Genomic DNA, 11,259 nt, shown 5'->3' on the forward strand with positions numbered 1-11,259 from the left:
AAGAAACATCAAAAACATTGATCGAAAACTTGATATTTACATCAACAGATGTTTAGCAGTTGGGCCACCTAATAATTTTAGCTTTCGGTTACCAAGAATTTGTTGATTCGTATTGAGATCCATCTGGTCTTCTACTTACGTGAATGGATCTGCATACAAAAAGTGAATTTATCCAGTCAAGCCTAAGAGAAGCTGAACAAATGTGTAACACTATCTTCACACTTCAGAGATGAAACCTGGCATAAAGTGTTTATTCTAATCATATGCAAACACAAAACCAGAAGGGAAGGTGGATGACCCTAAGAGTGAGGACAGAAAGGGAGAAAGAGATCTCAGGCTTGGTGTTATTACTATTTTATTTCCTGGCCAGCGTTAATCTCCTAATTCAATAAATTCTGACTTCAGGAGTATAGTAGGTATCCCTTGAAGCTAACTGAATGTTGATATCAGCTCCTAATATTGCTCTTTCACTCATTTGTGCTTAATAGATCTTTGAATTATACTGTGAAGTGCCAAGGCATTTTTTCAGAATAACTGCAGATCTTCAATTTTTGCCAATGAAACTCCACAAAAGGAAAACTTAATATAAAACAAGATCTGTGGAGTGTGCTTTTAGACATAGTTATAATAAAAAAAATAAGTCTATAAATAAGCAGTTACAAAATGCTCTTCCTGGTCTACGTTCTTTGCCAATATTATATGACAGTTAGTCTCAATTGTAAAATTACACTACTGAAACATGTGTGATAGAAAACACAAAACCTGCTCACTTGACATCTGTTGTACACAAAATAAAGCAAAAATATTTTTTTTTCAGTGCTGGAGTTTTCTCCATAGAATATTTTACATATCTGTTAGTCACTTAAAAAACCACTTTTCTCTTTAATATTTATCAGTATTTCAGAAGTAAAATGTCCAGCATCAAAACACATATTTTAAGCACTCAAATAACTGTAAGTGCAATTCTGTCTTATGACAATGGAAAACACTATCTCCCTGAGGTGAGCTGGTCAGGAAAAATTGCAAGAAAATTATACAGTTGTACTGCAATACAGTTAATGATAGAGAATAAGAGCTGAAATTTCCTGTAATGATTGCCACTTGACATTCACATATAATTACATGTTTTCTGAAATCAAGCTATATGCCTGCCTATTAACCATTTAGAAAAAGGTTATCTGTCTCCTAACAATAGCAATCAACGCAAGAGGCATTTAAAGATGCCTACAATTCAGTGACAACAGAGCCTAGTGTCTGGGGTTTATTTAATTAAATGTGTTTACTAGTTATCTATACAAGGGCTGATTCTCCTTCCCTTACTCATTCCGAGGGTAACCATTCCCCTGCATAACTGCAAAATTTGCAAAAGTATTCTTTGTGGAATAAGGTATATTTTTCTCATTTGTGAAAAAGTGACTTGGGGTCTGCTGCAGAATTAATCTATTTAACTCACTTTTTATTCTACCCAGTCTGAAAGAGCAAGAAGGGCTGCACGTGCTCCTCTGATACACTTTGAGGACAGAAAAAAAAGCTTCTCCAAAAAACTATAGTGGATATGGAAAGAGAAAGTGCTGATTATATTCAGTACTTGCTATCATTTTTAAGAGAGGTTCACAGAGAATTTTACTGGTAAAAAACATGCCAATAAAATATATCAATTAGAGTTAAAGGAAACATTGCAATTGTTAATGAAATGCAGATAGATGAGGCATATCTGGATCACACAGTCAAAAAGTAAAGGTTGTGTTGTATACATAGGTGATCTATTAAAGGAAGACATGCAGCAGAGCGTGTTGCTGGGGTAATCCTCTGCTTTGTGACAGTAAACTAGAGCTGCTTAGCGTAGCTCAAATGTGGGTGACACTGGCTAGAAGACACAGCATCTCCCTGTGACTGCTCTGTAAGGTGAGGATATTTCTCATCTGTGCTACAGGAAAGAATACTAGCAACACTAACCTCTGCCTCCACCAAGTGCACCTGCGTTCATTAGTACAAGTGGGTACAAGTGAAGAATTCACAGAGACACATACAAGGCAGCACCTTCCAATAGTTAACACCAATCCACAGGACAGTTGACAAAAAATACCTGAGACTGGGAAGACTGGAGCTGGGGGAGCAGAAATCACTCGGGGTGATGTATTATCTTCTAAATAAAAGTGAGCAGTCTGGAAACATTTCCTAGAGGAGAAGAAACATAAATATTGCAAACACAAAACATTGCCTAAAACCTTTTGGAATTCTGGCATCATTTAGTCAAGATACAAAATCATGGTTTTGAAAAACAGTTCTCATGGAGTGTCAAATGTAACTGTTATTATATAAATATTCCCCCAATATACCCCAAATTATGTATACAGCTTGAAGATACTTCATTAACTCAACACAATATGTAGTTCATGCATCTTTACCTATACAAGAGGCAGAAGATAGAGCAGACATCAGACATAGTGAAAGCTGAAAGAGGAACTCTGCATCAGGAGCTACTGTAGATGCTGCACAACAACTTCAAGTATAAAAAATGCCATTGTCTTCCTTGCTTATCCAAATTTGCACACATAATTACCATTCTCTTTCATGTGATTATGCTAGCCTGAAGATGGAGCAATGTATGAGATCAGCTCTGGTAATTCATCGATAGAGCCAACTGCAGACATGGAAATGCAGTCGGAGGCAACACGATTCGTAGCAGACAAAATGGAAGCTCTGGGCTACTGTGACTTTGTTAAACAATTTTTTCATAATGTTGTTGTCACAACACTGAGGGACACCTTAACCAAGGAGGACTTCCTGAAGTTGACAGACAAACGCAGGGGAATTTATGACTCCAGGAGATGCTAGCTTTGTTGAAAAACACTGAAGGATGAATACAAATGGAATCAACCTTTGCTACGACCCACAATGTTATTTGTATCTGTGCTGTAATCCAGATGTGAGGATAATAAGAATAGCATCTGTTAAGAGTCTGAGCTATTCAAGGGACTGAATAACCAACTCCTGCTGTAAGCATTGCAAAGCCTCCTTAATTAAAAAATCTCCATATGATTAGACATGCTAATAACAATCTTTACTCTGGGTCACTTAATCTATTTGAAATATTATTCAATAATCATTAAATTTAAAAAGAAATATGTGCATCAGGGAAATATTAATCTCACTTTGTATTTACAAGATTCTACTTTTTGAAAGCTGTTGGCTGGAGCTATTGTATGATCTTTTTCTATTTTCTGTACTCACTGCTATTTTAAATTCTAATTTGGCATTGTTCCTGTAAATGAGTATCACTGCACTAATAGAACTCCTCATATAATTGTTATAATCACACAGAAGTTTTGAGTCTTCTTTGAGTAATAGATAGGGAATATCTGGATGCTGTCATTCTTTCCATAACCATTCACGTAGATCATAAAGATTTTGGTAACCTTATTTCAACTAAGACTCTGGGAAACATGCACATACTCATGGAATGTGCTGGGAATTTTCTGTCTTTGTATACAATATAAATTCTATTAAAACACAAGAAAAAAGTAGAGAGCTACATAAGAAGAGAATCGTGGCATGCAAAATAGTTTACATGACAATTAAATTTGGAGTCTGACTAGAATCGCCTAAAAGCACATTTGTGATGGCCACTGAAGTGCTTGTGATTTTCCATGACATGCCTGGAGTAAGACTACCCATTATGTACTTAACTTTACTTAGAAATGGCAATTTTGGCTGTAGATCAAGAACATATTCAGGATGGGCTTGGAAACACCTTTCTAATTTTTAAACTGGCTCTTACATTTGCACCCCATGGAGCTAGTGGCTGCCGAAGTGAGAGAGGCTCTCAATGCTAGCATAGTACTCGAGTCAGTCTCATACCTGTGTGCAAAATGACTGTGGGAGGCAGGAATATCAAAGTACTTCAAGTCACTAAACACTTTTGGAAATCTGGTACTGTCTGCTGGGCACTGAGAAAGTTGGTGTTCAATGTTTATTAAAAATAGCATCAACCAACCAAACATGCCAACCAGCTAAAGGACTAAAACCCAAAAATTGTCCTCCCCCTTATGCTTACAGCTTATGAACAATGATCATACATGAACTTTATGGAGTAATGCTGAAGAGATTTGGCATCTCTTTGCCTGAGAAATTATTGAACTAAACAGAATTTAATTAGCGTAATGGTTTTCACATCTAAAGCAGTGATTAAAATGTCCTCATAATATGCTATCCAATCACTATCCTTCACTGAGCCACTGTATCTTTAATCTCTAACAAGTTAATTGTGGCTGAAAATAAATTACACCCTTAGCACATTTGGGAGACAAATTCATAGCAGTTGACTTAACCTGCAATAAGACTCATAAATAGGCGCTCCATCTGCTTCTGCATCAGCAGTGAAAGCCTTTATGACTAAACCTAATGTTAATAACCATGTCTCGTTAATTATTACTTGTTGTTAATGAAAAAAGTGACGACTATTTCAAACTTCCAGACAAAGGTCCCATCACTCAATGCTAACCTGATTATTTAATTTACACCTTTCATCACAGCATTTAGATCTTCAACCTAAAACTGTAATTTGTAATTTAGACACTGCACTTCTTCGAACAAACACTTTATATCTGAGATAGTGCTAAAACATTGAATTAATTAGAGTGTCTGTATCTGTACAGGAAGCCATGAAGCAGCAGCTCTTTGGTTTAACAGGAGAGATGCTAGATCTGAGTGAATGTTTCAGTGTGAACTGCTTGGAAGAAGACTGCATCTCAGACTGCAGAGGACTTCATTTTTTTGGCATGTGGGCTTCTGGACCTTAGGTGAGGGTGTGTGCTGCCTACTTCACCCCTGGACAGGGAGGGTGTGTAGGGTGCTCACTGCTTGTTTAGGCCAAGGAAGGAGCTGAACTTCTAAAGAAAGGCATCTGGGACTGGATGGGTCCACACACCCACTGCTCACCCAAAATGGTCTTAGGGGCATGGTTACTTCTTTCTCTAAGAATGTCAGGGCCTTTTGTTCTCACAGGGTATCTGTCAATGGGTATTCTCAAATACTTATTAGAATTTATTTTTAAATGGTTCTAATTGTTTGAAGATCTGGTGGATCCAAAGGATATTTAAATGGTTTCTCAGTGAATCGAGTGATTCCGATGATGCCATTTTTAAATGGGCCCAATTCATTTTAAAGGCTTGTCAGCTGAAATTTTATTTTTCAAATTATATTAACGCTTTTATTTATGATTTGATGTTGCACAGTTGAGCATCCATTCTCTTTCATGGATGGGTGAATACGACCTTTGTAAGTTTAAATCTGTTTTTAATGTTTCCACATATGCAAACTTAACTATCCCTACAGAGGGTTCTCAACTCTTTTTCCAAAAACTGCACATGGGATTCAAGGCATCAGTTCAAATGATAGATAAGAAAATGAACATTCTTTGGTAGCTGTGTTTCAGAGATACAGGATAGAAGAGGAAAGTTAAAATTTAAATGATTGCTCAGGAAGTTGCCTGTCTTTGGGCTGGCAATTTCTGAAGCACTGCTGTCATGCAGCTTCTAGGAGGCTTCATGACAGCCAGCTGATATTCAGTATCTCTAAAGATAAAAATGTAGCTGGAACTGCATTAGCAGTTCACTGTTCACATTATTAGAGCTAGTCTCTTACTGAGATTCATATGTGTTTGTTGAAAAAGAATATTGAATGGTACAATTCCCACTGACATCTATTACCATTTTACTGTTTTCTAAGCTCTTCTTATGTTAACCATTATAAAAACTGATTTGCACAAATAGACTGACATTTTTTCCTATAAATCATTTAATCAGGTTCATTTTCATTGATCAATACTACGAAATGTTCCAAAAGATTACATATACACATAAATTTCCAGTATATGTCAGCACAGAGAAACTTTCAGTTTGAGTCACCTTAATAGATAAGGTTAATTCAACAAAATGGGAATGATAAAGCTATCCAGAAATGAGGAAAACAGAGTGTGGAGATTCAAATATCCATGCTGCATAGTGTGCAAGGACTCAATCAAGTAGATAGGTACCAAGAGGGGTAGATAGACTTTAGGTTTGGGTGGAAAATTCTCTCCAGAGTTATCAAAAAAAGGTGACCTGGAAGAGAAGGCCATTAAACAGGCAAAAGATTCTCCTTATTTATTCCACTGTAATCTTAATCATTCTGGAGAAATGAAAGGAGAATGACATTGCTTGGAAACTGCATGAATTACAAAAAGTTTGATGCAGAATACTATAATAATTCAAAACTGTGCATTTCCCTACTGGCATTTAGATGTTCTTTAGACAGTGTTATCATTAAAGTTTTTATCACTGTCAGAGAAATGAGTATTTTATCACAGAAAGATTGAAATTCTGCCTAATGAGATAGTGAAGAGATTGGGGAATTTCCTCAAGTGCTGATTAACAATTTCATGTAAAAAACAAAAACAACAAATAAAACAAAACCCAAACAACAGATGGTACAGAATTATTTTACTGATACATGTCATTTGAGTGAAGAACAAAATAATTTTATTTTTTATTTTTTATTTTTTAACCTTGAAAAGCTGGAATTTGATGCTCTTGGTAGACTCTATTTGCTTTTTTATTTTTTTTAAAGGTTATACCTTTTCTACATGCAAATCAGGAGCTGATGGTGACACTGTTCAATCAAATATCCAGCCAGATTATAAGACATTTTTTTTTTCTTCAGAACACTTTTGCCAAAAGAATATAGAATACCTTCTTGCAAACCTAAGCTTTTTAATTAACTTTACTGGCTCCTATAAAAGAGAAATAAGTAAAAAATACACTATAGAAAGAAATACTGACCGCTTACATAAATTATTTCAAAATCAGCTAAGCCTAACCATAAAAATGCTTATAGCTACATAGCAATAAAGTTAATGTTATGATTAAGATTTTTCACACTTTAAAAAGAGATGAGGGTCTTGGCACCATTGAAAGAGGGCCACAAAATCCTACCCACAATACATACTATTTGTGTTCCATTCCTCTGAAACAAGAAACATGTTACTAGTGTTATCATAAAGCCCAAGAAAATTTTCTCAAGGATTAACAAAAAAAGAGCTCCATATTTTATTTTGTAGTACACAAGAAATACAGGAAAGATTAAATTCAGCTTCAAGAAGATATTACTGCTAACGGGATTTTTGCTTTATTTTGAAAGACCTATGTTACAGAATTGTTCATTCCCAGAGAAAGAATACGAAATGAACACAATGTTATTTGACAAAAACAAGCCTGTAACACATGTAGGATTACTAAAACTGCACTGTACAATCTGGGTCTTAAAATGGTTGGTGTTCCCTGGCAAATTGAACAGATTTGAAATAATATTTAGGCTCAAGGTTGAAACCATTCAGAAGATGAGTATAAATGTTCATGTTGTGTAACATGAAAGACAGGAAAAGGTTCTCAATATAAAAGTAGTTAGCTGGAAATGCTGTGATGGAGAATATAGTTATCCAACTAGACATAAACCAAGAAATGAGTTGTGCAATTCTTCCTGTAATTAACTGTTTCTTTGAAAAGAAGAATAAATCTTTCTGACATTCCCTGTTTAAAAGTGTCTTTAAGGCTGGCTGACTTGTTAGCATGCTTTCCTGGAATGAAGGAAGCTCCAACTCAATTTTTTAAGCCTAGTCCATTGAGGGTGGATGTATTCTGTCCACATGCTGGACATGGCCTGCTGGACATATAGAAAACCAGAGTCAGGAGACGAGAAGCAAAGTCAGAGATCACAATCCTGACACCATAGCCTAAGGGTTACAGTAGTCCGGAGTTGAGAGAGGGCAGTCTAGGGTTTAGTTCCTGGTTCTTCACCACTTTCATATGCTTTAGATTAAGCAGGATTGGGTAGGGGATAGAAAAAGAAGAAACAAGCTCTGGAATCTTTTGTGAGATGTTTGATCCTACCTCCCCCCTTGTTTGTACAGCTCCTGGAAGATCAAGGTCCTGTTCCTTGCTGCTAGATTATGTGTTAGTACTACACAAGCAGTGAAGGGATCAGGTCCCTAGCAATCACAAATCAGCAGGAGTCTCCAAGACAAGACATTTTTGTAACTTATATTTATCACTTCTGGTCCATGACATTTCCTTCTTGGCAAGCCACATTCTCAGGAAAGGGTTAGGGTTGTACATGGATTTTGAAAGCCTGTGACAGCCCTCCCTGCCCCTAGGAAGAATCTCTGGCTTTATCTGCAGCCAACGAAGAAGAGTCAAATGCTTGAGCATTGCCACATACTGTCACATTGCTAACAAGATTCCTGGTATGCTTGTAGCTTAGGCCAACTTGCATTATTCCACACAATGCTTGACACAGTTTGGGGTTAGACCTAGAGACCATCCCTGGTAGGTGATCTGAATGCATCCACCTTATTTGTCCCCCAGTGAAAGAAGAGACTTGGCTGTACAGAAGTAACCTGTGCCATGCCAGCTGGCCACAGGACTGGAGAAAAATTCTGGTCCACCTTGTTTCACAGAATAGACACAGTCTTTTGCCCTCAGTGGTTATCTTTTCTGGATTTCTTGTATATCTATCACTTCTCTTTAGCCTAACCGTTTTTTTTCTTATTATCAATTTATCAAGTCACAGAGAAACATGTCCGTGAGGGAACCTGAGCAAATGTGCACATAGGAAACATCTTGAATCACTGAACATGATAAAAGCTACCCAGAAGTGATTTTAAAATATTTACAAGCTATCCCATTTCTATCTTGCATACAATGCCAGCTACAGCATGCTCCTACATTCCTTTATCAATTACTTATTCATATGGTCCTGTTGAGGACCATAGATTCTTGTCTTAAATTGATAACTACCCTTTTTAACAGTTATACAATGGGGAACATAGGAAAAAAAACCATGCCATGCTCTTTATTTTTCTTCTTCCTCCTGTTCTTCTCAGTGCTCTGTTAACTCACTTGGTTTCTAGGGATTAATAATCAAAATAATTGTTAACTAAAATCTCTCAATATGAAAATAATGTATTTGCAATGGTTTAACACTCTGCAACCAGAAAGAATTGCAATTGAGCATTTTGGAAAGAGATCACCTTGTTACTTTAAGTCACTGCAGCTCTATTCATTGCTCACTTTGGGAGTAATACAAAGACACAGAGAGACAAGATCCAGTCTCCCTCCAGTAAAACTGCTCAGTAATGTCAATCACAGTTTTCAAATCAGAGCTCTTTAAAACTGGAAAAAAAGTAAAACAACAAAACAACAACAAAAAACAACTTACCTCCAGTATATGAGAATACCCACAAGAATCACTAGACAGATAAAAGTCAGGGCTGATACGACCACAAGTGGTATAACTGTCTTCTTCTCTGATTCCAGACTCTCAGCTAGACCGATACGAGACTCATGGCTACTATTACTTGCCTCTGCAGTCAGAGAAAATTGAAACAGTTCATGTTTAAATTCTGAAAAATGAACAGCATGAGTGAACGTGTCTTATAATGAGCCTACTTAATATCACTTACCTCTTTTTTTTTTTTTTTTTAACTACACACTGCAGATAATGTATACATTTGCAAACCAGCTTACAGAAAATAAGCAGACAGAGGGCAAAGCAAAGTGTTCAAGCTTTTGTGACTCAGCCTTCCAGCAGTGGAGACTTCTCTTTGTAAAAAATAGCAGATTGTTGTTAAAATATAGGAGAAGAAAGTTTTTTATTTTCATCTGTTTATTAGCTGAAAGTCAAATGAGTTAAGGATCTGAATATATAAAGAACACTTTGGTATTAAACTGTTACTCACGTATTGCAAATCATTTCTCTTTGACTAATAACTTTTTTTTTTTTTACAATAGAAAATCTCTACATGATTTCTCAATTGCACTTAAGACTTCTGTATTTTAATATGATGTCCATTTAGTAACCTGCCTTATAGACATGTTAAAAAAATCCTGCTTCCTTTGAATTCAATTGCAGTATTCTTGTACTGGAACAAGAATTAAATTTCCTACCTCCATCTTTACAGGGAATCCAATTATTGTTTAGATATTGTCTAGATTTCATGTATCTGTCAGCCTTGTAAAGTTGGATGACCAAAATATCTGGACAAGGAATCTACATTTAGATTAAAATTATGTATTTTATAAGCTAATTAAAATAAGAGAACATAAAGGTGGATGAGACCAATCCCGTAGTCTTTACCATGGTCATCCCTCTAAAAGTAAGCACTTAATTTAGACAGAAAATGACTGATTCTTTTAAATCTGTGCAGCTTACTGTGCACTTATCTGTGCACTTATCTGTGCACTTATCTGTGATGATTACGTGAGTTAAAACTCAAAAATAATGGCTTTCATACTTTTTAGAATTAAACTAATTTTCTAGATTTTCTAAGACAATTACATGTTTTTTGCTTTTGTGAACAGTTCTAATTCAGTGAATGTTCTGTATGGGAGCAAAATTTTGCTGTCTAGAAATCAGCTGCCCTCCACTGGGATTTCAAGACCAATTCTACATGAATAAAAAGCTTTCAGTCAAAGGGGAGGAGAGAATGGAGTTAGATCTCAAAAAAATACTGACAAAAAAGCCTATGTCCTAAATAGGATGTCAAAAAACAGCTTCATACAGTCCAAATTTCCAGGCAGCTCTTCGCTTGTGTTTTCTTGAGTTTTGTAGCTTTCTATACAAAGATGTCTAGGCTTCAATCTTGCAGATATCTCCTTGGTTTTAGTTCAAAGTGTTCAAACATTTAAATTATTCACTACTTTTTAAATCCTCAATGTATAAAGTGATTGCAGGCAAAAGTTGCTTTTGAAAGTTTGTCCTCCAGTTTCTGGTGAGTAGACTAAAATCAGTATTTCCTATTGATTTCAGTGGAAACTACATATATGCATGAGAGATCAGAATACAACCCCTTTGAAGCATTCACACTTGCTTATCCCATTCTGGAGTAATTCACAGGGTGAGACCCAGACTCATCTGTGTGAGGACAGGGTTCCTTCAAACTGCATGACCAAATTCTGTCCTCCTATGTGGAATTCCTATTCTCCTATGTGGAATGAAGAGCAGCAGTCTCCTGCAACAAGGAGGTTCTTGCCCATTTGGCCATCACTCCAATGACGGTGGCTGAAAAGGCAGTCTCGTCTGTAGCAGATTTCTTGCTCCCTAATAATTGACATGCTTGGATTATACACATTATTCTTCAAACTAATTTATCTTATGTTTTTCCAATTGATGTTGAAAAGTTTAGAAAGCCACAGTGGTCTCATGGAGAAAGTCCTAGTTCTG

The 11,259-nt window shown here is 36.2% G+C and overlaps 1 protein-coding gene across 11 annotated transcripts in view; it reads right to left on the reverse strand.

Moving 5' to 3' along the window:
* PTPRZ1 (protein tyrosine phosphatase receptor type Z1) overlaps window positions 1-11,259 on the reverse strand; it is a 140,270-nt gene that overhangs the window by 22,139 nt on the left and 106,872 nt on the right. For all 11 annotated transcript variants that reach the window (XM_080575629.1, XM_080575630.1, XM_080575627.1 and 8 more), the window contains 2 exons: window positions 9,256-9,400; window positions 2,087-2,178 (listed from right to left, as the gene is read on the reverse strand). In XM_080575629.1, coding sequence (XP_080431755.1) covers window positions 2,087-2,178; window positions 9,256-9,400 — 237 coding nt within the window. The remainder of the gene's footprint in view (window positions 1-2,086; window positions 2,179-9,255; window positions 9,401-11,259) is intronic.

Source organism: Anser brachyrhynchus, assembly GCF_964034855.1.
Source record: "Anser brachyrhynchus genome assembly, chromosome: 1".
Classification (NCBI taxonomy): Eukaryota; Metazoa; Chordata; class Aves; order Anseriformes; family Anatidae; genus Anser; species Anser brachyrhynchus.